At 38.5% G+C, this 27,066-nt stretch overlaps 1 protein-coding gene across 1 annotated transcript; it reads left to right on the top strand.

The window, feature by feature from the left end:
- The first annotated feature begins 19,446 nt into the window (after window positions 1-19,446).
- On the top strand, window positions 19,447-20,388 carry LOC138141937 (olfactory receptor 10J4-like). Its single transcript, XM_069062825.1, has one exon. It carries the CDS (start codon window positions 19,447-19,449, stop codon window positions 20,386-20,388), a length of 942 nt encoding a protein of 313 aa, XP_068918926.1.
- Window positions 20,389-27,066: the final 6,678 nt, after the last annotated feature.

Here is a 27,066-nt window from a genome sequence, read left to right as displayed (position 1 = left end):
ATCTTCTCTGTTCTTGGTTTGTCACTGAATAAAATAGAGAGCACCTATGCTGGTATTTTGAACCTGGGAAGTTGCCTTTCCTTGGCATTACATTACACCATGTTACATTTCATCTCCATTGGTGTTATTTAATCAAATAGTTGCTTTGCATATACAGGTATAAATTTAATTCACTTGAAATAACCAAACATTTATTAAACATCTTTTGTGGGTAAGATAATGTGCTAGGTTCTACAAATTCTTAGACAAAAGCAAAACAGTCTCTGCCTTCAAACAGTTTACTTTCTAATGGCAGAATAAGGAACATGGAGGGAAACAGGGTGAATACATTTTCCTTCACATCGTTCCTCAGCCACAGAGGTAGCTAGTTGGCACAGTGGATAGAGCAATGGACCCGGAGTCAGAAAGACCCAAGTTCAAATTTGGCCTTAGGACTTTGTAGCTGTGTGACCATGGGCAAGTCATTTAACCCTCTGTCCGCCTCAGTTGCCTCATCTATAAAATGGGGGTTATAATATCAACATCTCCCTCATGGTGTTGTTGTGAGGATCAAATGTGATAATATTGCAAAGGATTTAGATGATTTCAGTCTGGCATATAGTAGGCACTTATAAATTATTATTTCCTTCCCTCACCACCTTCTAGTAGCCTCTCTTCAATGCCAGCACTTCCCTTGAAGCAGCCCACTTCTGCTGCTGTTCAGGGACTTTTCCCCAGCTCTATTGTCTGAGAAAGGAAAGATGCCAGCTTCTGTCTTTTCTATTTCTCCACACCTTTTAAAGATGATAAGTTTGATGCTAAAACAGGAAACAAGCAGTAAAAGGAAATGTAGCCAGAGAACCTGAAACAAGTCTATCTAGTTGAGCCTAATCACCGAATAGGGATGGAAGCTCTTCCCACTATTATGATGAGTTTGGAAGCTTTCCTCTTTGACTTCTTACTAAAAGAACTTCTAGTCACTTGGATGAATTCATTCTAGTGGGTCACAATCTGGAAACCACCTTTTCATGTATCAGGTAATGGAGAAAGTGTTTCTAGGTGCATTGTCAAACACTCCCATAATTTATGTCTATAATATGGTGTCTGGTCACAACCCACACTGAGTGGATCCATACCTCTCACCAACGCATCTTAACAGTACCCCATATGTATTCTGGGTTTGGTTCGATCACTCCAAACTCCTTTCATGCTGGCAGTTCTAAGTTCCCAGAGATAGGACAGCACTTCACAGTTATATTCAAACTTCCTCAGGTTCCCAGTGATAACCTTGTTAAGAAGAAATACACTTCATCTACTCATTATTCTTGCTCTTGACCCCCAATCCAATGAGTTTTCTATCTACATAATCAGTCACTCACATAATAACACTTTAATATCCTATACATAAGTATCTATTTACCAATAAGGCAATTGAAATAATGTTACAGATACTAATAAAGCAAATTCATAAATAATAAAAATATATCATATTTCCCATATAAACCTGGATTCCACTCTTAATGCTGTCAATAGCTATGTTAAAGAATGGACACACACTATAAAGAAATGGCACATAATATATGAGGGAGGAGGACTAAAGTGCTTAGGGTAACTCACAACCCTGGCCTGCAGGCTTAAATGGCATTGATTCTTTCAAGAGCATCTGTACCATACAATACGGCTTCTCTTCTCACTGTTGTGCTTTTGTTCCTTCCTACTCTTCAGCTCTGAAAATATTCCTCTCTTCTGTACTCAAACATAGCTATTACACACTCTATCAATGATCAATTAGCCTTGAAAATACTTTAGAAAGTGTTACCTCTTAATGTTAATAGTAATTTTCTTTCTTTGCTTTTTTTTGCTTTTTGGAGAGGGGAGGGCAGGGCAATTGGGGTTAAGTGACTTGCCCAAAGTCACATGGCTGGCAAGTGTTAAGTGTCTGAGGACTGATTCAAACTCAGGTCCTCCTGACTCCAGGGCCAGTGCTCTATTCACTGAGCCACCTAGATGCCCCTAGTAATTTTCTTAAAGCCAGCCAATAGCAAAGTTCATCAAACTGGCTATCCTTGGGCCATACTGCCTGGCCTAAGAAGGGAACAAGTGAACTAGTACGTATTAAGTGCCTACTATATACCATGCACTGTATGCAAAGAGATTTACAAATATCATCTCTTTAAGACTCACAACAGTCCTGAGAGGTAGGTGATATTATAGTCTCCCATTTTACGCTTGAGGAAAATAAGGTAGAGGTTGAGAAACTTATAGTTAGTTAAGTGTTTCAGGATGGATACAAACTCACGTCTTCCTTTTTCTAGGACCAGGGCCCTGTCCAATGCACTCCCTTGCTGCCTCTCATTTGTCGACTCACCGGAATGCTATGATGTCCAATGGGAATGCATCTCCATCAACACTGCTCCAGCTCACCAAGATCCCAAAGCAATTACAAAACTCTTTTTGCTTTCCCACCTCAAACCAGAGGTGGCAGCAAAGAGCAACAAGCACTTAGGAGAAGCCTCATCTCTGTCTACCTCTAGATGGCGACAAAGGGCAAATGTGAGTCTTCAATGAGATAACTGTCTTTGGAGCTCTTGGCCAATTGAAGTCAAGCTGTTTTGTACTAATCTCTCAAAAAAAACCAAAACCAAAACAAAACAAAAACCCCAATACGCCACCACCACCAAGAAAAACCCAAAAAAGACAAACACAAAAAAGCCTTCTGTGATTGACTGATTCAAGTCACCACAACTCTGGCTTTTCACTCCCCCTCCCACAGCCTCGCGGCCTCTGCCATGTCTTCAATTTTTCTCTTTAAACTCTTCTTTCACAATTGCTGCTCCTGCCTTCAATGGCTCAACTGAGAGACTCTCGACTCTCAGTGCCTCACCTTTTACTTCTAAAAGTTCCATTTCGAGTTTCCCCCATCAAACTGATAGACCTCTGACCCAGGTACCTGCTGCATTTTGTGAGGCTGAGCATTTTCCCATATCATGATTTTTTTTTATTGTTTGTCTTTCCTAGTGAGGAGAGCATATGCTTATTTTCTTTGGCTACGTTCCTTTGGCTACCCAGGAGAATCTGGGTGCTTAACTCTGAATACAAGTATTAATTTTTTTATGTATTTGAGGAAGGAAGCTGTGCTGCCACTTATTCTTAGAAGGGTCAGAGAAAATCATAAAACAGGAAGGTTGAAGGGAAGATAGGCTAATTCTACCTAAAGGAAAGAACATTGAGGAAAGAGTTGAACACTAATATTAAGATGGCATGTAGTAGTCATTTAAATACTTGTTAATTGATTGATGGAAGATTATACTGTGTGTTTTTTACAGGTCAGAAAACCTTAGTGCCTGGCCCTTCTTTGGGTGCTGCAGCTATCTGTGCTTTCAGGTTTTGAGACCAACAGAGCAGACAGCTACGGAATCATAACCTTAATAAGATTCCAGCTTCTTTCCCCACAGTTCCAGCCTGGGATCAGAACTAACCCCAAGGTCCCAGAACATTAACTTGGAGAATGGTAAATGAGGCTCACCTGTAACCAGGTCCCTCAGTGCCCCATTGTCTGCATCTTGATGCCGACTCCTCAGGGACAGGCAATGAGACTCCAGGGAGAGGGACTCCAGAGTCCTGCACCAGAGGAAATAAGTCTACTTCCCAGTCTCAAACCTTCAAAGTTTGTCTTCTCCACAGGGTGGTTGGGGCTGTGAGGGACTCCATATGACTTCCCCCTGAAACCTAGGTAGTTAGAAAGGGCACAGGCAAAGTCAAGATGGTTGAGTAAAAGCAGGGACTTGCTTGAGCTTGCCCCTAACCCCTCCAAATACCTGTTAAAAATGGCTAAATAAATTCTAGAGCTGCAGAACCCACAAAATGACAGAGTGAAACACATCTCCAGCCCAGAAGCTGGAAGACGGACAAAAAGGATATATTGCACTGCTCTGGGACCCGGGAGAGCGGAGCACCCACCAGCGTGGGCTGTGCCAGGTGCGACAAGGCCAGAGCAGGCTTCAGGGGACTAAATCGCTGGCAGCTGTGGCGACAGACTTCTCAGTTTATAAACACGGAGAACAGTGTGAAAGGTCAGTGGGGGAACTCTGCGGGACGTAGGTGCAAGAGGAGCACAAGGCCCGGCCGCAGCCCCAGGGTGGTGGCGGTGGCGGTGGCAGCGGCGGGAGGAGCCCATAGATGGTGGGGGATCCAGCGACTGGTACAAAAACCCCAGGAACCTAGGACAGTACACCCACACTCACCCCCACCCCTACCCCCATGCCCACTGGCCTTGACAGGGAGTTAGAAAGGGCACAAGATGCATCAGGTTCCTGGTGGATTCTGATGTTCCTTCCTCACTAATGGTACATTCTGGAATTGTATTTACAATGATAGTTTAAGAGAAAAAAATTCTCTAATCTCCATCCTTTCTAGTCAGCTTCTTTCTCTCCTGCAACATGAATGAGCAACATTCCTGCTCAAAGTGGTAAGTGAAGTGGAGTAAGAGAAATTGTTAGACAATTAGGTCAAAGGAGCAGTTGTAGAAAGAGCATAGGATTATGATGGACAAGATCTGGTTTTGAGTCCTTGCTTTGTCATTTTCCAGGGGCAAGTCCCTACACCTTCCTGATTCTTAGTTTCTTCATATGTAGGATGAAGTTAGTAATATTTAATTATCTACCTCATTGAGCTATTGTGATGGTTAATTTTTTTTTTTTTAGAAAATGTTAATTCCATTCATTTCTTTAAAAAACATCTTGAAGGGGGGAAGACAAGGCAATTGCAATTAAGTTGACTTGCCCAAGGTCACACAGCTGTTAAGTGTCAAGTGTTCGAGGTTGGATTTGAACTCAGGTCCTCCTGACTCCAGGGCAGGTGTCATCTAGCTGCCCCAATTTCATTCATTTTAACAAATATTTATTATGTATCTGTCATCACAGAGAATCTACAGGAACTGTGCTTAGGTCAATAAAGACAAAGATAAAATGGCCCTTGATGTCATGAACTATTGGAAGGAATACAAAACATCTTAATAAGCATACTCTAAGGAATGCTGAGGAAAGAGAGAACAGAAATAACTGAGTGCATCATAGCTTCACAAAGGAGGTGCTACTTGAATTAATCCTTGAAGACAATTGAAATGGGGAGGCTATTTCAAGTGAGGGAGCAGTGTGGATGTAGCCATAAAGACAGGAACCTATGAGGCTTTTTCAGAAAATATCTCCTAGCTCTCTGACTAGACCCCAAAATACATGAAATTCTCAAGGAACAAGGAAGCATCAATTCTAAGATAGTATTTACTGCCAAACATACTTAGACTATTTGGAATTGGGAAAAGTGCAGTTTCAATCTTGCCCCCAAAGAAAGGCAATGGAGCTGGAGAAGGTTTTATAAGGACTCTGAGAGGCAGAGATAAAGGGGAGGGGCAACCCACATATAGGAAGAAACTAATGCAAATGCCTGGAGGTAGAAGAGAGAATATGGAATTCAGAGAACTGTTTGTATTCCAGTTTGGCTAGGACTTCAAGTTTGTGAAGGGAGGTAGTATGAAATAAAGTTAGAAAGGTAAATGAAGATCTAAATAAATTAGGGAAAGGAGTTTATAGTTCATCCTACAAGGAATTGTGAGCTACTGAAAACTTCTGAACAGATGAGTGACATGGTCAGACTGTTATGATGATGACAGTATTGAGAATGATGATGATGTTTTAGAAGTGACAGCCAAAATATTAATAAACCACTGAGACCAAGTCCTGTACACTCAATCACAAAGACCATTCAAAAGTTCTTAGAAACTTAAAGGGTAAAATGGTAGAAATGCTGCCACATATTTTATTTCTTTTTATAAACATAAATTTAATTTAATTTAAAAAATATAAATATATGTATGTAAATAAAAATAAATATAACAAATTATATTATAGATTATATATATATATACATATAAATACAAATATCCATAGAGTTCAAGCAAATGGCCAATGTAACTTCTGTCTATAAGAAAGGAGACCCTAAAAAAAGAAAGAAAGGAAACCCTTCACTTCCATGCCTGGCAAACTGTGGGATCCTTAAAGGGTAGAATCATTGAATTAAAAGCAATGACAATTGAGTGGAGGTAAATGCAACATGCTTAAAGAAGGCTTTTTGAAAGAAATAACATGAGTAATAAGTGGTGTTTATATTGTACTTTATATAGTATATCTCATTAAGTTGTCACAATAGTCCTATGAGGTGGGTACTATAGTTACTGTTATTACTATTGTTTTTATCTCTAATTTTAATAAAGAAACTGAGGCTCAGAGGTGCTAAGTGCCTTGCCTAGTTCACAATGCCAGTGAAGGAAGGATTTCAAACCCAAGCCTCTCCTCATTCCAAGTTCAACTCTTGTCATGATGTCATCCTGCTTCTTAATACATTTGAGCTCAAACTTAAAGGAAGATTAGGAATTAGAACTCAGGGTTTGGGGGTTGAGGGGTTGGTGCAATCATGGTATTTAATGTGAAGAAGCAATGTGAACATAGGCATTAAGGGGAGAAACCATGGGTAGTGTTCAGAAAAGATCTCCTAAGTCTATGAATAGACCTAAAAGTAAATGAGACTTTCAATGAACAAATAAATGTAAAGCAAAATCACCCAAACTTCATCTGTGAATTTATAAGCTCAAAACTGTCATTTATAATGCAAGAGAGGTGTCTAGGAGGTATTAAAACTATTTCCTAAAGAAATAAGACCTACATGCTATTGTGACAAAGAATACCTGTGAAATAAATATTTGGCATCATGATGAAGGGCACTGGAAAGAAAATTGAAAATGTTATCCATCCCTTGTACACAAACCTGGTTAAACTGCACCCAGGACACAGGGTGTAGTTCTGGTTACCCCTCCACCTCTGAGAGACAATGAAACTGGAGAAGACTCAGAGAAAGACAGTGAGATGATCTTGGGGTGAAAGGGCTACCACCATTGGGATTCTTCAGTAGACTGAAAATCTGTATTACCATTAGTGTAGATGCTTTCTCTGTTGATGCAGATTACAAGTCCTTCATGCCTTAATAAAAAGTTTAATAAGCTGTTCTGGCCAATTAAGAACAATCAAACAAACAATTTTTACCTGGTGGACTACTCTCTGGTACTGAGCCTCTTAGATAACTATCATAGGTATATAGTCCATTATTGAGGCCAAATGTGAAGTCTTTCTAGGTCTGTAGGAACTTCCAGAGTCTACACTTTACTGTTCTCCTGTGTTATATTCTTCAAGGTCTTTGGGTCACTTCCACATCATGAAGGGGCATCAGAGTAGCATAGCACATGACAACTGAATGACAAAGTAGGATACTTTGATCTCAAAAGGTCAAAAGGAGATAAGGTGTATTCTACCAAATCATGAAGGGCATGGTGAGGGTGAATGGGGCTTGTTCTTTAACAGAACTAACCTAACTAACCCTTCTTCTCCCCATTCCCCACCCTTGCCTCCCTCTCTCTCTTTCTTACACAACACATGAATACAACTATACCAATTTATCTTAGAGTTTAAAAGAGGTTTAGTGATGAACAGATCTACTTTATAAATGCAAGCATAAAGTGTTTTTTTTTTTTGCCTTTTGGAGGGCAATTGGGGTTAAGCAACTTGCCCAAGGTTACACGGCTAGGTTTTTGTGTGTGTGTGTGTGTGTGTGGGGGGGAAGGTGTTAGGTGTCTGAGGCTGGAACCGAACTGGGGTCCTCCTGACTCCAGGACCAGCGCTTTACTCACTGTGCCACATAGCCGCCCCAAGCATAAAGTTTTTAAGAAGGTAAAAGATAAATTTAGACAAATTCATGGATGACAAATCTATCCTGGGTTATCAAGGGGAGCTAGGATATTTTTAGGTATATTCTAACTTCTGGAGATTGATGTCATTAAGGATATCATATCACCTATTACCCCTCTTGGGCTCTATGATCAGAGAGAAACTCCTGGGTTTGTGGTGTAGGTAGTTGTTTTCCTGGAGTGATTTCAGGAGCAATAGAGATATTGCTCTACCCCTTTTCATTCCCTGATGGGGAAATATTTTTCTTTGATATTCTTAGATTATGAGCTCATGAACTTACAATTATAATTTGAGTTATCTTTCCTTTATACTTACTTTTACCTTGAGCTTCATCTACTTTGAGTTCTATTCATAGACCTGGCATATTTGTCCTGAAAACTCTATTCAATTTCTAAAACTTGTTTACAATTACATAATAAGTGATTGCATGGAAAGGTTGTGATTTCATAGCATGGAGAGAACTTTGGTGGATGAATTTCTTTCACTAACATATATTAGAACCCATTTATGACTTTGTCCATAGTTCTTTGAAATTAACTGAGGCACTTAGATATTAAGTGACTTTACTAACTCCTTAAGTAGCAGAGGTAAAATTAAAAACTTTGGTCTTCCTAATTCCAAGCCTAGAACTGTATTCATAACACCAAGCTTCCTCTACATTTGCACAATTTTGCTATGTGAATATTTTCTGGAGGGAAAACATTCTTCATAATAATTTTTTGCTTATATCTTTTATTTTTACATCAGCAAGTCTTCCTTGTTTCTACCTCTCTCCCATTATCTTAGAAAGTAATCCATCATAACATTTTTTTAAAGAGAGGAAGGAAAACAAAAACAATGAGCAAAACTAACACAGGAAAAATTTGTATATGATGCTTCACACCCATGGACACCTATCTTTTCAAAGGATAGGGAAGGAGGGGATGCTTCTCAAAACTCTATTTTATGATCAAGCTTTATCTTTATGGTTATTCAATGTTTAGTTGTGACTGTATTCCGGTTATTCGGCTTTTCATTTACATTATTATAGTCTATATATGTATACACACATCTGTTACATTTATTTTCTCTTTGAAACCCTGTAATATATTATTTCCCTCATTTACACATGAGTAAACTGAGACTGTGAGGGGGCAAGTGACTTGTTCAGGATCTTACATCTATTAAGTTTCTGAAGCAGGAACTGAACTCAAGTCTTCCTGATTCTAACTCCAGCTCTCTATCCACCACAGTGGACACTGAGTAACAGTCATTACTTGGTTACACAATTGCCTCAGTTCTTTGATATCTCACATGCAAAAATGATGCTATAAATATTTTTGCGAATGTGAAGCCTTTTTTTTGTCAATAACCTCTTTGGGATAGGATTTCTAGACCAAAGAGATTTTTATTCACTATATTTACATAACTCCAAGTTTTCCAACATCATTAGACCAATTTACAACTCCACCAACAATGTCTGGGTACGCCTATCTTTCTAACGTTGAAAATTCTCATTGTTTTCTTCACTAATTTGGTTCATAAGTGGTGCTTGTTCCTATAAGAGTTCAAAAGGATTACTTGACATTGGGATTTATTGGGAGTTGCTATATCTGAGAGTAGGGAGAGGGAAATCTTACAATGATAATCTAAGAATATTTAGAAATATCTTTCCCATTTCAGTTTTTCTTTGGGTTTGTCATAGATGAATGCATGTACCATAAGTTTAGCCCAAGGTAGCATTTCTTATTTTTTCTTTTTAGTTTATATCTTATTCCCCCACCATTAATTGTAAAAACAATTTATAATATTTAAAAATTTTTTGAGTTCCAAATTATCTCCCTTCTTCCCTCCACCCCTCTCATTGAGAAGATAAGCAATTTAATATAGGTTATACATGTGCAGTCATACAAAATATATGACCATGTTAGTCATGTTTCAAAAGAAAACACAGACAAAAAAACCCAAGAAAAATAAAGAAAAAAACCATGCTTCAATCTATACTCAGATTCCATCAGTTTTTTCCCCCCTCTGGAGATGAGTAGCATTTTTTATCATGTCTTTCAGAATTGTCTTGAATCACTGTATTGATGAGAATAGCTAAGTCATTCACAGTTGATCACTGTATGATATTGCTCTTACTGAGTACAATGTTCTTCTGGTTCTACTCACTTTACTCACTTAACTATTCATCAAGTTATGTAAGTCTTTCCAAGTTTTTTTTTTTTTTCCTGAGAGCATCCTGCTTATCACTCCTTGTAAAACAATGGTATTCTGGGGGGGCGGAGCCAAGATGTCAGAGTAGAAGCATGACCTTCCCTCAGCTCCTGCTTCCACCTTCCCCAATCCATGTGAAAAAGGGGACTCTAAACAAACTTTGGAGCTGCAGAACCCACAAAATGACACAGAGAAGCTAACCTCCCACTGAGGACAGCCTGGCAGGCTGGCAGGAATCCAGCACAGCACTCTGGGAGCCCAGCCCAGCACCATGCCAAGGCTTTAGCCCCAGGGCAGGCCTGACCAGCCATGGGCGTGAGGAACTCCAGAACAGCCACAGCTGTGGCCGTTTCCAGATTTATCAACACATAGATGTGAAGGACAAGGTGAGAGGCCAGTGCAGTCTGGAATTTGGGACTAGCAAGTGGTAGTGCCTGGCTTTTACCCCTGGGGCTAGAAGCCCTAAGATGCCAGCACAGCCAGCCAGCACCACGTGGAGGCTTCAGCTCCTGGCCTGCAGAGTGTAGGGGGACCAAGCACCAGTCTGAGGGGTAATCACTCTTGCTTTAACCTGCTTGGATCTGTATTGCAGTCTAGGGGGGAGGTCCTGGGGTGTGTGCCCAGCTTGCCAGAGCATGTGGAGACCTCAGAGAGGGCACCCATCTTATACCTCCGGCAGCTGAGAAAACCCCAGCGTTTGGGATGAAAGCCCCCTTGTCTAGTGGCAGAGTCCTATTGTGGCAAAAAGCCCCAAAGTCAAGTAATTGAGTGGCAAAATGAGCAGGCAAAGGAAACAAAGTAGACAGAAGATTCCAACATTACACTCCTATTTTTGGGACAAGAAGGAGCGAGGCATGGAATAGGAGGAAAACAGTGAAGTCAGAACTCCTGCACCAAAAGCTTCAAAGGAAAATACAAGCTGGTTACAGGCCATAGAGGACCTTAAGAAGCAGACAAGAGAAGTGGAGGAAAAATTGGGAAGAGAAATGAGAATAATGCAAGAAAATTATGAAATGAGAGTCAACAGCCTGACTGAGGAAAATCATACCTTAAAAAATAGACTAACTCATGGCAAAAGAGGTTCAAAAAGGCAACGAGGAGAAGAATGCCTTAAAAAGCCAAATTTTCCAGATGGAAAAAGAATCTCAATAGCTCAATGAGGAGAATCATTGCTTCATAATTAGATTGGAGCAAATGGAAGCTAATGACTTTATGAGAAATCAGGATGCTGTTAAACAGATCCAAATAAATGAAATAATAGCAGGAAATGTGAAATATCTCTTGAAAAACCACTGACCTGGAAAATAGATCCAGGAGAGATAATTTAAAAATTATTGGACTAACTGAAACACATGACCAAAATAAGAACCCAGAAAGCATCCTCCAGGAAGTTCTCAAAGAAAACTACCCTGATGTTTTAGTACCAGAGGGCAAAATAGAGGTTGAAAGAATCCACTGATCACCTCCTGAGAAAGATCCCAAAAAGAAAACTGCTAGGAATATTATAACCAGGTTCTGGAATTACCAGATTGAGGAGAGAATATTACAAGCAGCCAGGAAGAAATAATTTTAATATTGTGGAAACACAATCAGGATAACCCAGGATCTGGCAGCTTCTACACTGAGGGATCTAAGGGCTTGGAATATGATATTCTGGAAGTCAAGGGAGCTGTGATTAAAACCAAGAGTCACCTACCCAGCAAAACTGAGTATCATGTTTCAGGGGAAAATATGGTCATTCAGTGGAATAGAGGACTTTCACGCATTCTTGCTGAAAAAGCCAGATTTGAATAGAAAACTTGACATTCAGATACAAGAAGCAAGAGAAGCATGAGAAGGTAAACAGGGAAAAGAAATCATAAGGAACTTATCAAAGTTGAACTATTAACATTCCTACATGCAAAAACAATAATTGTAACTTATGAAACTTTTCTCAGTAGTTGAAGGGATTAGAAATATATATAAATATATGTCTATATATGAGGGTATATGGGCATATGAATACATATGTGAATGTGTGTATATATGTTTACAGATATACACAGATAGAGGGCACAGGACCAATTTAACAGGAAGGGATGATACTTAAAAGGTGAAATTAAGCAGTGAGAGGAATATAATGAGAAGAGATGGGGAGAGACAGATTGGGGTAAACTATATCATACAGAAGAGGCAAGGGAAAATGGTTACAATGGAGGGGAAGAATAGGAAGGCAAAAGGGAATGAGTCAACCTTATTCCCATTGAATCTGGCTTGAAGAGCGAGTGAAATACACACTAAATAGGGTATCTCACCCTCCTGGAGAATAGGGGGGGAAGGGGATGAGAGGGGGGAATATGGAAAGGAGGGAAGGCTGTGAGGGGAGGGAAGTAGGAAGCACCCACTTTTGAAAAGGTACAAGATCAAAGTAGAGAATAGAATAAGTGGGAGGTGGGATAGGAGGTAGGGAAATATAGTCAGTGTTTTACAATATATCTACTATGTTATTGTTTTGCATTAGCTACACATGTACAACCTATACTGAACTGCTTATCTTCCCAGTAAGGGTGGGTGACAAGGAAGGAAGGGAATGAATCTTGAATTGAAAGTTTTAAAATCAAATATTCAAATATATATGTGTATATGTGTGTGTATACTATTATTAATACCATTTTACATGTAATTGGGAAATAAGATACACAGGCACTGAGGCATAGAGATCCACTGGAAAAGTCGAAAGGGGTATGGGAGAAAATATGGGAGAGGGCAGATTGGAGGAGGGGATATCCTGTGGGACTGCTATTTTGGGGCGGTGGGTAGGGGAAAAACGGGGAGAAAATTTGTAACAAAATCTGGTGGAAATGAATGATGTAAATCAGAAGTTAATAATTAAAAATTAAAAAAAAACAATGGTAATCCATCACAACAACTTGTTCAGGCATTCCCCAACTGATGGACATCCCCTAAGTTTCCAATTCTTTGCCACCATATAAGTGCTGTTTTAGAGAAACAGGACTTCTGGATGGCTCCTGCTCACCTCACACCTCCTCAAATTCATGTAAAAAAATGACTCTTAAAAAACTTTGGAGCTACAAAACCCACAAAATGACACAGAGAAGCTAACTTCCTGCTGAAGACAGTCCAGTAGGCTGGCAGGAAGGGGCTAGCTTAGAGCTCTGGGAGCCGAGCCCAGCCCCAAGCAAGCCCAAGGATTTAGCCTCAGGATGACCACAACCAGCTGATGACTGGAGGGACTTCAGATCACCAGCAGCTGTGGCAGTTTACAGGATTATCAACCCAGAGATGCTAAGGACAAAGTTAGAGGTCAGTGCAGTGTGGACTTCATGACCTGAGAGTTCAGGAGTACAGTCTGACCTTAGCCTCCCAGTGGGAGAAGCAGCTGAGGCATGGCAGACATGCAGCCACTGCCACATGGCTGCTTCAGAGCTCCTGGCCTGCAGATTGTAGGGGGACCAAGCCACAGTCTGAGGGGTAACAGTTCTTGCTTTAACCTGTTTGGATCTGGATCCCTGTTCTGGGTAGAGGTCCTAGGGTGCATGACCAGTTTGCCTGAGAATGTGGAGGCTTCAGAGAGGGCACCCAACTAATAGCTCTGGAAGCTGTGAAAACCCCAGCAATTTGGGACAAAGCTCCCTTCCTCCCCCCTCCAGTAGCAGAGTTCTACTGTGGCAAAAAGCTCAAAATTCAAGTAATTGAGTGGCAACATGAGCAAGCAAAGGAGGAAAAGCAAGCAGAGCAATATGACTTTACAATGGAGGGTAAGAACAGGAAAGCAAAAGGGAATGAGTCAACCTTATTCTCTATGAATTTGGCTTAGAAAGGGAATGACATACACACTAAATATGGTATCTCACCCTACAGGAGAGTAGGGGGGGAAGGGGATGAGAGGGTGGATGATGGAAAGGAGGGCAGTCTTGGGGGGGAGGGAAGTTGGAAGCACACACTTTTGCAAAGGGACAGGATCAAAGTAGAGAATAGAACAAGTGGGGGGTGGGATAGGATGGAGGGAAATATAGTCAGTCTTTCACAACATATCCACTATAGAAATGTTTTGCATAGCTACACATGCACAGCCTATATTGAATTGCTTATCTTCCCAGTAAGGGTGGGTGACGAGGGAGGTAGGGAAAGACTCAAGAATTCAAAGTTTAAAATCGAATTTGAAAAAATATATATTATAACTATTATTATTATTTTACATGTAACTGGGAAATAAGATATACAGACACTGGGGCATAGAGATTCACTGTGCCCTACTGGAAAGTCGGAGAGGTAATCAGGGAAGATATGGGAGAGAGCAGATTGGGGACAGGGATATTCAGTATGATCAATATTTTTAGGTGGTGGGTAGGGGAAAAATGGGGAGAAAATGTGTAACTCAAAATCTTGTGGAAATGAATGATGTAAACTAAAAAATAAAATAAAATTTAAATTTTTTTTTAAAAAGCAAAAAAAAATAAAATAAAGAAGTATATTAACATTTAAAAAAGTGCTATTGTAATATTTTTGTATACATAAGCCCTTTTCTTTTCTTTTTTTTTTCTTTTTGCAATATAAACTTAGTAGTAGTATTGCTTAGTCAAAGTGTTTGCATAGTTTTATAGCCTTTTTGGCATAGTCCCAAATTGCTCTCCAGAATGGTTGAATCAGTTCCTGACTTCACCAACAGTATCTTAGTATCTTAATTTTCCCACAAGTTCTCCAACATTTGTCATTGTCATTTTCATATTCTGGCCTATTAGCCAATATGGGTGGTAGCTCAGATTGTTTTGATTTGCATTTCTCTAATCAATAATGACAGCTTTGATTACTTCATCTGAAATCTGCCTGTTCATATCCTTTGGCCATTTATCAAGTGAGGAATGGCTCTTATTTTTGTAAAATTAACTCTGTTCTCTATATATTTGAGAAATAAGTTCTTTATCAGAGAAACTGGCTGTAAATTTTTTCCACAATTATCATTACTTTTTTATTTTCCTCCATCCTATTTTCCCCTCTGTTTCTCCTACTCACTCCCTCCTTTCACACTGCACATTCTCAAAAGTGTTTTTTTTTTTTTACTTTTACCTCCTGGAATTTGTCTTCCCTTTTATCAGCTACCTCCATTTCCTTCTCCTAGTACTTTCCTACATGGTAAAATAGAGTTCTATACCCAACTGAGTGTGTATGTTATTACCTCTTTAAGCCCATTCTGATAAGAGTAAGGTTCATGGCTCCTCTCACATCCTCCATCATTTTCTTCATTATAAAAATTCCTTTGTGCCTTTTTTATGTCAGATTTTTTTTTTCAATTCTACCTCTCACTTTCCCCTTCTTTCAGGGTAATCCACTTGCTCATCCCGTGATTTCTTTTAGATAATAATTCCACCATATTCAACTCACAACCATGCCCTCTGTCTATGTATACTACTTCTAACTGCCTGATAATGAGAACATTTTTAGGAGTTACAAATACAATTTTCCCATTTAGGAATGTAAACAGTTTAACCTTATTGAATCCCTTATGAGTTCTTTTTTCTGTTTACCTTTTTATGCTTCTCTTGAGTCTTGTATTTGGAAGTAAAATTTTCTTTTCAGCTCTAGTCTTTTTCTTAAGAATGCTTGAAAGTCCTCTATTTCATTGAATATTTATTTTCCCCCTGAAGGATTATAGTGAGTTTTGCTGGGCAAGTGATTCTTGGTTGTAAACCTATCTCTTTTGCCATGTGGAATATCATATTCCAAGCCTGGTAGCATTTCTTAAGTTCTTAGAAAATAAAATAAGGATTCAAATGTCAATTAAAAACAACTTAAGATTTCTTCATACAGGAGGTACATAAAGTAAGAATTATTTCTCCGACATACAAGGAGATTAAAACTCACATTCACAATCTAGTAAATATATAAGCCAGCCTCAAACCCTGACCTTCTGAGTGCAAATAGAATGCGCTATTTTCCTGTCTTTAGTGTGTTGCATACCCTCTATGACTTAATTGGATTTCATCACACTTCTTTTAATATTGCTACTAGAAAAGCAATCAGCACCATGGCTAAGGTTAATTATTGGTTCAATCATCATCACCTGCTGAGGAATTAGGTGAAACCTAGATAGCTGGGCTCCTTTGGCAACATATGAAGCTATTAACCAAGGATTTAAGAACAAGGAAGGATTGATAACAAGTCACATTTTAAGAAACAAGTGTGGCACACTTGGATTGTCAGGCTATTTTCTTTTAGGAATTAGCATAGGCATTAGTGAATTATCTATGTTTCTCAAGGAGATATTTCCCTGGTGTGTGTATGTCTTTATGTTTCTTCTCTAGGGTACTAATTGGTAGAAAAATAGCAAAGAAAAAAATTGTCTTTTTCTCTGTGTCCTGTTACTTCCTTGAGTGAATGGCATCTTGTGACAGCAATTGCCATTTTCTCTGTGGGGTAAGGGGTCAGTGTTCTGATGAGGCAGGAGTCTGTGATGAAAAGGCGTTTCAGAGGTTTTAGACAGATTTCAGAGACTGGAACTCATTCTGAGATTTTTTTTGTCACTCTAAAGACATATTTTGAGAGTCAAAACATGCCTTATTAGATATCAATCTCTCTTTTTTCTCATTGATTTGCATGAAAATCATTTTTTTCTCTTGGGGAGTGAAAACGACTTAAGACTAAAAATAGTAATTAGATGGATGGATCGGGGAAATGATTCCAGAACTCTTCCAGAAAATATTGGAAACAAGAGGTGACAGTGAATTTGAAAACAATAAATAAACAAGGAACATTAACCACAACCCAAATCCTTCCAAAGGGGTATGACTTAACCCCATCCCAAAGCAGATACAAGTAAAACTTTTAAATCACTTTATTGAGGGGTGGCTAGGTGGTACAGTGAATAGAGTATACAGTGAATAGAGGCCCTGGAGTCAGGAGGACCTGAGTTCAAAGCCAGCTTCAGACATTTAACACAAAAACTAGCCATGTGACCTTGGGCAAGTCACTTAACCCCAATTGCCCTACCTTCCCCCCTCTGAAAAAAAGCAAAAAAAAAAACCACCTAGCTTTATTGATGAACCAGCCCCAACACACACTTTTCCCAGGTTTGATTTAAAAAAAGAAAAGAAAAGAAAATCTAGGCAAATTCCATCTCTAAGTTAGAGGGGACAACTCTAGGTTCCAAAAATATGCATTGGGATAGAGGGACTCAAAAGTATGATACAAAATAAAATGCCTATTGTGGGATGGAATGAGCCTAACAATCCCTCTTCCCATTAGGGAAGACACATTGTTTTCACTTTGGGGAGGGGAGGAAAAGAAGAAACTCCTTACTCTTCTCCTTTTTTCTTCCCCCTTGGCCTAGGTTCTACTTTAGGAAAGGAAGAAAGACAATTAATCAGAGGTCAGGACATATGCTCCCTTCACCCAAGTTTCCTGAATCTAGGAAAAAAGAACATTCAGGAATTCAAAGAAAGTTGCACACTATGCAGAGATTTATCAAGCAAAGTATGCTCCAACTGCTCTCTGGATCCCACTCCTTTTGAGGTCTGTACAGGGGACAATTTGTATGAGCAGATGAGCCAGTCAGAAAAATTCCTCACCTATAGAAATGAACAACTTTTCTTTACTCTTTTACTCTCACCAGAATCATAACTGGGAATATTTTCACCAGGGATAAGCACTAAAAACCAGGGACTCAGGGTAAATAGCCTGAAAAGTAGACTTGATTAGATAGGAAGAAAACTCTATCCTGCAGAGAGAGAGAGATCCTGGGACCTAAGTGGCAGCTAGGTAGTAGAGTAGATAAATGACTGGGCTCAACCTCTTGAAGATCAGAGTTCAAATTATGTCTGGATGTTTACTAGCTATATGACCCTGGGCAAGTCATTTGATTTCCTGGGTAAATCTATGCCTCTATATGCCAAAACCTTTTTTTTCCTCTGTTAGCAATTTTTCCCTGTTCAGCTTCTCAAACTTTGCCCACTCATGCTGCCCAGAGGAACTCAATAAGAGTATCAGGTATCATAGAGAGGAGGAGAAATGTTCCCAAGATAACTCTTGGGATTAATTACTCTAGATTTGAATTCAGATGATCTGGACTGGAATCCTGGCTCTGCCTTTTACTAACTGTGACTTTGGTCAAGTTATTTAACTTTCTGGAGCCTCAGTTTCTTTACTTTAAAGATATAATACAATGCTACCCTAGTAAAACCATTCATTGCTTCAGGAGACCAGCATTCTAGACCAAGACTGGACCTTTCACACTGTACTCTTCACACCCCCTTCCCCATAGTTGCAAATAGAACTTAAGTTCCACAAGTATTGACCTTTGCCCAAAGAGATAATCAAGTTGTTCCTCCAGATAAGTAACTGTTATATCAGTCAAACAAGCCACTCCTCCAGGTGGAACATGCTTATGCCTATCCTCTTAGTTTCTTCACCTCATGTACCCTAACCTACGTTGCTCCCATAGTCTTCCTAAGAAGAATACAATAGCTGTTCTCCTATTCTTCAAATTTTTTTTCCCAAAACAAATTTCTCTTCCCTTGAGCAAAGCACTTATGAGTGGTCCAATTTCCAGCTCTAATTTTTATACCCTCCTCAGTACAACATGCATTTATTAAAACTTTGTTACTAGAATTATCTCATTTTAAGCCTATGAGAAATATAACAGCCCCTTATGTATGAGTAATTCCCTCTTTTGTGATTTTAGTAGTGTATTTTATATAAAAAATTATGAGTTCAATCACAATTTTTATGAGGCCCTATTTAAGTTAATTTCTAACACTTAAGCAGACATTGAGCTCTCTGCCTTGATTTACATTTATATCTATCTCTAATAATCCTGAGGCCTCTTTGTGGTTGAGACAAAATTCAGGTAACTAAAAATATTTCTGCAACAGAACAACAAACTGTATTATAGTATTTATGGATGGAGAGACAATATGAAGGAAAGGTGGGGAAAGAGAAATAATTTTCTCTGACCACTCATTCCTTGACTTTGTTGGTTCACTAGTGACATCAGCCAATGTCTTCTGCTCTGGGATGCTTTAAGATCATTATCCCTTTGCAATTTGTCCCTTCTCTGATAAATATCAGTTCTATCTTTTCTTCCTCCATTCATTTGTTGCCACTGAGTTGCTAGTTAATTTTGATTGAGCTTGGTATTATCCCACTTTTTCCTTTTCGATTTCTGACCCTCAAGAATCTTGATAAGGTTCTGATATGACTCTTTCATTCTATACTTGTAACCAGCTCTTTCACATAATGACTTTGATTGATTCATAAAGGAGTACAGGTCATGTATGCATTCATTTCTGGTAGATTGATTCTGTCAAGAAGTGTTCTTCAGAAAAATTGACAAAGTTAATTAATTTCAAGAAGAGTGGGATCACCAATAGAGACTTACCATTACACAACAATTCCCTTGGCATTTTCTGCTCCATGATTAGATGCTAACCCTTTGTTATCTTTACCTCTCCTTATCTCTTTCAGATTGGCAAGATTTTCCTCAATGCCAAGGCCAAATTCCACAGCTGTAAGTGAGTTCACCTTTGAGGGGTTCTCCAGCTTCAGGTGGCAGCACCGGCTCATTCTCTTTGTGGTCTTTCTAGGTCTGTACTTTATGACATTGACTGGCAATGGCATAATTGTGGCCATCATCCGCCTTGACCGTCATCTTCATATACCTATGTATTTCTTCCTGAGTGCACTGTCCATATCTGAGACATGCTATACATTAGCTATCATTCCTCGTATGCTGGCTGGCCTTCTAAGTCCAAACCAACCCATTGCCATCCCAGAATGTGCCACACAGCTCTTCTTCTACCTTATGTTTGGCATCAATAATTGTTTCTTGCTCACAGCTATGGGTTATGATCGTTATGTGGCTATCTGCAATCCTTTACGGTATTCCGTCATCATGGGGAAGAGTGCTTGTGCTCAGCTGGCATGTGGATCATGGGCAATTGGTCTTGGAATGGCCATTATTCAAGTGACATCTGTATTTGGCCTCCCTTTCTGTGATGCCAGTGTCATCTCCCACTTTTTCTGTGATGTCCGGCCTCTTCTTAAGCTCGCCTGTGTTGACACCACTGTCAATGAGATCATTAATTTTATTGTCAGTGTGTGTGTCCTTGTATTGCCCATGGGCTTAGTTTTCATCTCCTATGTCCTCATTATTTCCACTATCCTCAAGATTGCCTCAGCTGAAGGCAGGAAGAAGGCCTTTGCCACATGTGCCTCCCACCTTACTGTAGTCATCATCCACTATGGCTGTGCTTCCATCATTTACCTGAAACCGAAATCCCACAGCTCTCTTGAGCAAGACAGACTTATTTCAGTGACCTATACTGTCATTACTCCCTTGCTGAATCCTGTTGTATACAGTCTAAGAAACAAGGAAGTCAAGGATGCTCTGAGAAGAGCTCTGGGCAAGAGACCCCCGTCCTCTTAATTGACCTGAGCCTTTAGGTCATTTAGTCATAGTTCCATCCTCCCCACATCCAACAAATAATAATATTTCTTCTTACTCTCTATTCACAGGTTGCAAAGTAGATAGTTGTAACCAGTTGAGGTGGGGATACCCAGTTAATGTTCTCTTCCAGGACAGAACATTATGCCCCTAGATGAGTGAGGAACTGCTGGGTATGTGATCTCTCAAGTCAGAGGCAATGATTTTCCCTATAGCTTGCCACAAACTCAAATGTCGAGGAGACATGAAGGTGATAGAAGAGCCTTTCAGAGTGTTCCTGAAGACAGATTGCTTGGAGTGATATTTCAACCCTGACAGAAAAAAATGTGAGGATTAAAGGGAGAGGCTGAATAAAGAAAAGTTCTAGAATTCAATTACCATGAAGAAGGGGGCAGGTGGAAAATAAAGGGAGGGATTCCTATGGCAAAACAAGACTGAAACAGTTAAGAACTAAATAAATTCCTGTGGCACAACTCCTAAATTAGATGAAACTATACTCTATAATTATACCAGTTACTTGCAAATTGACAACTAGTATACAATTTGAACATAAAGTTTCCTCAAATTATATCTATATAAAATGTATATACATGTGCATACATTTACATTAAAACCTCTGCATGTGTATATATCTATGTTACAGATATCTGTATCTAGACAAACGCACAACTATACACACATATACACATATATGCAATTATAATACTATGCTTCATATACTGGATTACTCCTGGGCATAGTGAGACAGTCCCTACCCTCTCATGTAGCTTACTTCTAATAGTGCAAGAAAACATATGAATGAAAACTAGACAAGGGATAGATGTTTGTGGCAGTCACATGGAGGTCTGGTTCTGAACAGTATATGGTGAAAACTCACCTACCAGAGCCTAGCAACCCTAGTTGTGTAGTCCACGATTATGCTTTTGAGGAGATTTATATTGGTCATTGAACTCAAAACAGTTGAGTGTGATGTTGCATATGGTGTTTTATGAATGAAGACAGTTGAAGTGATTTTGTGGACTAGACTATATTTCCAATGCTATAGCTTAAAAGATGAAGTTCATCCCATGTCTCTTTAAACACTTAAGTGGTGACAGTAGAAATGAGCATTAGTAACTAAAGGGAGGCTCTCATTTGGGCTTCTCTGTTGTATCAAAGACATTCTTCATCAAGCCGATCAAACAAATTCTCATGATGCCAGGCAAAGTGTTCATGTCTCTTGGACTTCAGGTCATTCTCACTCTCATACTTTCTGAAAAGAACAAAAGTTCAGGTCCTCCATGAGTGCCCGAGGGGAGAAAAATACATTGCACTCTGGAGACCCTTTTCTTTTTCTTTAAGTGATATTATCTCTGAAATGCTCTAGGGATGTGCACAGGAGAGAAGGGGATTCAGATCAAGTAGGGCATTATTTAGGTCTCAGTATGTCAGTCAATAAGGATTTGCTAAGTAATTACTATGTGTCAAAATCTCTGACTAGAGTAGAGATACAAAGAAAGGCAAAAACAGTCCTTGTTTATAAGGAGCCCACGTTCTAATGTGGGAAGAAAACATGTATATATAGACAAGTATATATAGGATATATACAGAGCAGAAGGAAGATAATCTCCGAAGGGAAAGCAAATTATATGGACAAGAAATTGCCTGCTGTAAAAGGTGAGATTTTACTCATGTTATGCAGTTTTCAAATAAATTGGATAAGCCACTTGATATCATAGTTACTGGGAAGTCCATTAACTTTGATTAGAAATGAAATTTATGCCCCTCATTTAGTTCTCTCAGTCCATGGAATCAGGAGCAGGTCATGGTCAATCAGTTAACACTGACTAATATCAATATGGCTAGGTTGAGTCTACATGGTTTGTGACCCATACCGTTTCCTATGTTTACCAAGTCTAAGAGGTTTGCTTGGGTTCAGCTCCAGAGAAGCTTGCCTTCTTAGTAAGGGTAATAGGCTTCTCATTCTCCTAAATTATTGGCTTATTAAAACTCCCCATCTAAGCTAGTCCAGGGACAATCCTCCTACTGTGTCTAGCCTTGGGTATCCCACAAAGGGGTTAATAAAAGATGTACCCAATGTACAGCATGGAGCAGGTAGTGAAAAGGTCAATTATTCCCACACAGACAATGGTGATAATGAAAGATTCTCTATGTACATGGACAGAAAAAGTTAAACAGGTTTCAGTGTCTTAAGCTGTTACTATTAGTGTAGTCAATTTTTGTATAGTTAATTACAAAGCTATTCAAGTGTAGTTGGAAGAAGAAATAATTTTGAAAGACTGCTAAATAGCCATTTCACTTCAATTGACATTATATAATTGATCAATAAAACTTGATTTTTCCAGTGGTTTCTCTCAGATGCCAACTTTTGCCTTGGTTGCAGTTGGTTACTCTTGCTGCTTAGGCAGTCTCTCTATGCTGATGCTAAGGTGCCTGAGAAGGGAAAGATGCTAACTTCTTTCTTTGCAATCTCTCCATAGCTTTTGATGCTCACAAAAAACAAGGGAAGAAACAAGAGAGACCACAGGACACAGATCAAGTTTGGCTAGTTGAATACAATTTCTACATAAGGAACTGCAATAAGTTATAAGAATGGCCAGAAGTTAACCACCTCTCCCCTCCCCTCCAGAGCACCTTCTTTATGGAGAGTTCTAGATTAATAATAACTTCTTATGTTTTATAAGAATTTAAGAATTCTTTAAGTCCTTGCATATACATGGGCATATTTGGTCTTAAAAATAACCATGTGACATAGGACAACTATCGTCTCCTTTTTAAAGATAAAATAATTAAAGTTCAGAGGGTAAAATGATTTGACCTTATAGTTACATGGAAATAAAGACCTTTCTTCCACACATGTAGTGTTACATCCAGACACTGGATCTGTTGGCTTCTTCCCAAGTGTTCTCAGTTCTTGTGCAGAGAAAGGAAGGATAAGGACTGTGTCAATTAGATGCTACATCTGTCAGGGTTATCTCCCCATCACTTTCCAAATGCTGACATTATTTTATGAGAGAGCACCAGAACTTAAACCTGCTTAAAGTGTCAGGACTCAAAGTACCCCTGGAGTATGCCAGACTCTAGCAGCCCTAGCACTCATTCATTCAAAACTCCCACAAATCCTTGTAGAAGTCTTTTATTTTAGAGAATCCTCAAACCCTGGACAAACCTCACTTCAGTTTTTTTTATACCAGTTTTTCTTGCTGGCTACATTTTCCACTTAGAAATCTTCCACGGTAGCAGAGTCAACAAACAACACTAAATACAATACAAAACAAAGATTCCTTTCCCCTAAGTATTTTACAAAGACATAAAAACTCAGACAATGCAGTAAGATAGAAAAGTTGTTTGCACAATTTGGGTGTGAACAAAACTGATTCCATCTTGTAAAACTGACTCCATTTTGAGACTTGTTTCTTTTTCCTGTAAATTCCACCTGCTTTCTAATCATAGGAATTGAGTGACATCCTATTTCATATCTTGGAAAGTCTACCTGCTCCACCATTCCTAACTCCTGAAACTTGCTCATTCCACCTCCTAATTCAGAAAGTCCCTAAGTGTTCTTCCAATTAGAAATCAGATTACCTAGTCTTTTGTACCATGTTTTATACCATATGGTTTGCTTTTAATGCATAAAAATCTGTTTCCCCCTGTATTCAAGGTTTAATGTCAAGCTGAGAAGGCTTCATCCAGATTTGTTTTGCTATTGGCATGCATTGCTTAATAAATCAATATGCTTGGAAACTTGAACCTTTGCTTCCTCAGTTATTTCAGATTTTACTCATCACATTTTTTGCAAAGCTAGCCAGGTCAAGTCAGGACTCTGAACCCTGTGATGACAGCCTTTCAGAAAAGCTTCCTTGCCCTATGGGACTTCTTCATTGAGGACTGCTCTTGGAGGTAGGACTCCCTTCTTGATCTCAATTCCTCTAAGCTAAAGTAAACCCCAACAATGTTAATGCTGATGAGGTAATAAGTCCATGTAGAATTGGGGCAAGTGTTTCCTGGGAAGTTCTTTTAAGGTAATAGATAAATTTCCACTTAAGTTGGGGAAGAGCACAGTATTTGTCACAAATAATAACTCTGGTGATTGGCATGGTTAACAGTCAGAAGTAACCATAGTTGATAAGTGACAAACTGGTAGTAGGAACTATCAAATTATGTGAAATTTGGTTTAAAACTGCAAAAGATTCAGCTGATAGCCTGTTTTGTCCTCAATGTGGCACTTTTGATGATTAATGAAATTAAGATTGCCCAATAATATATAACAATCCAAATGGGGCCCAAATTTGACCTGAAGAAGGGACTTTCAGTTTCTGTGAGTTTTAGAAAATTGTGCACACTGAACTTTTCTATCTTACTGCATTGTCTGAGTTTTTATGTCTTTGTAAAATGCTTAGGGGAAAGAAATCTTTGTTTTGTATTATGTTTAGTGTCGTTTGTTGATTCTACTACCTTGAAGATTTCTAAGTGGAAAATGTGGCCAGCAAGAAAAACTGGTATAAAAAAAAAACTGCAGCCAAAGAGTTTAGTATGCTGGGAAGGATTAATGAAGTTTCACAATTGAAGCAGTTGTTTCAGTTTTCTGTACTCTGATGCTAAACTCTCTGTCCCAGTAAGTAGGCCTCACTTTCACTTTAGGTTTGAGTGGAAAATAGGTTAAAAAGAAAAAAAAAACCCTGCAAGATACTTCTCTGTCATTTCAGCCTTAGATAGGTTAGGGTTACAGAGATAAAGTCAGATAATCAAAGAAAGAAAAACTTTTTCCTGGTTTGTAGAAATTTGTGGTATTATAAATGAATTAGAGACTGAATTTGTAACTACTAAACACTGTAGTAGATTTTGGAGGTTTGGAAGTTAAGGAGATGAGGGATTAATCATTAAAAAGTTTGGAGATTAATCATTTTAAAATTTCAGGGGAGAACTCCTGGAACTTTGGGTAATTCCAGGAACCTACCCCTTTGTCCTTAGCAGAAGTCTAACAAAAGTGAAATATCTTGGTGAGTTTTGGGTATTACTCCACAGTATTTGTTTTAAGGATAAATGAGACTTTGAGACTGAAAGTTACAAGGACTTATCATTCTTTCTCTGGTGATTGATAGAGCTATTGTTTCTGTGCAAGGAAGAAAAGTGGTTTTCCGATGAGAAAAAAAAAATTTTCTGGTGCTTAAGTACTGTCTCTTGTTAACCCTTTCTTAATCAAGAAAAGAGAAAAGCTTGTTTAAATTAGGGAGCAATTTAAAATTAATAAAATTCAATTAAAGACTGGAAAAAGTGATTTATATCAAAGAGGAATCCATTAGGAATGACCACCTATCCCACCCCCACCATCGCTGGAACCTTTTCTGAATAATGGGGCAATATAATATTTGTAAGGGCGAGAGAGGGAGGTGAATAGAAACTAGGACTAGATTGGAATGTCTTTTAGGAAGGATTAAATAGAATTTTCAACATCTTATATAATAGAATTGTTTAGGTAAATTAGAAGAAAAGTCACCAAAGAAAATTAGAAAAAAAAAGCCATGCATTTGTAAACTTTCAGGAAACCAAAAAAGTAACAATATTACAAATAATTAAAATGTTATAAAATTTTGTGCTAAATTTGGAAAGGAGAAATTCTATGACAAAAAAGATTATTTGGAAAGTTTGGCATATGATTAGAAAATACGGTGCTCTGTCTCTGAAACATTATTCTAGGGGCATATTCCCCAGTCCTTGGAATCTCATCAGCTCCAAAGCAAGGGGATAGGAATTTGAGGTTGCCACTTGAAATTTCTCCCTATCTTTCTTCCAGGGTTAAAACTAAAAAGCATCAGGGAAAGAGAGAGTGGGTCTAGATTATGAACACAAAATGAATTGATTTGACTTTTTGGGAAATACAGGGAGCTGGAAGCGCTACTGAGAATCTTTGAAAATGAGCTAATTGTTTTCAGTGGGCTCTGAAATTGTGAAGTGCTGCCAACTAATGGCCCTTGGGTATTTTTTTTTTCAATTTTACCATTAGTGATTAAAAATACAGATTTAGTTCAGACAAAATTTTGTTCAGATACTATATAAATAATTGTGGTAAATCAAAACTTAACTGCATTTGCTATATGGCATTAAGAAATTTATTAACTCTGAGACCTTAAGCGAGTAACTTTGCTTCTTTTTTCCTATTTCTATTTGTAAAGGGGATAGGACTAGAACCCAACTCCCACGGTTGTTTTGAAGACTAAATAATAAAATAATTTTGAAGTGCTTGACATAGTTCCTGGTATATAGTGAGCACTATATAAATGTTGATTATTGCTGTTATATCTTTAATTGAATTTAATTGCTCCATATTGAATAACTCTTTACCAGGTTTTACATTAGTGATTAGTATAAAATGTCAAAGGTGATAAAATGATTTTCTCTAAAGAATTTTGGAAATGCATTCAGTTGAATTGTCATTTAGTTGGCAATAAATTTTGTTTAATATTTCAAGTACATGGTATTGTTTATGTTATTGTGTTTCTAATTTTTTTTCTTATAATGCTGCTAGACAATTAACTTCTTTTTTTAATCTGGATGCTGTTAGATGATAAATTGAGCTGTTAAAAGAATGTGATTAAATAGACATTTGAAAACTATTAAACACTTAGTGGTACATATTGTGTTTTAAGATTAGTAATAATA

Source organism: Petaurus breviceps, unplaced genomic scaffold (genome assembly GCF_028583685.1).
Source record: "Petaurus breviceps papuanus isolate PSGF00001 unplaced genomic scaffold, PetGlider_PUasm1.0 90510, whole genome shotgun sequence".
NCBI classification, from domain to species: Eukaryota; Metazoa; Chordata; class Mammalia; order Diprotodontia; family Petauridae; genus Petaurus; species Petaurus breviceps.
Note: the sequence above shows the minus strand (reverse complement) of the source record. Positions and strands in the feature narration are given on the sequence as shown.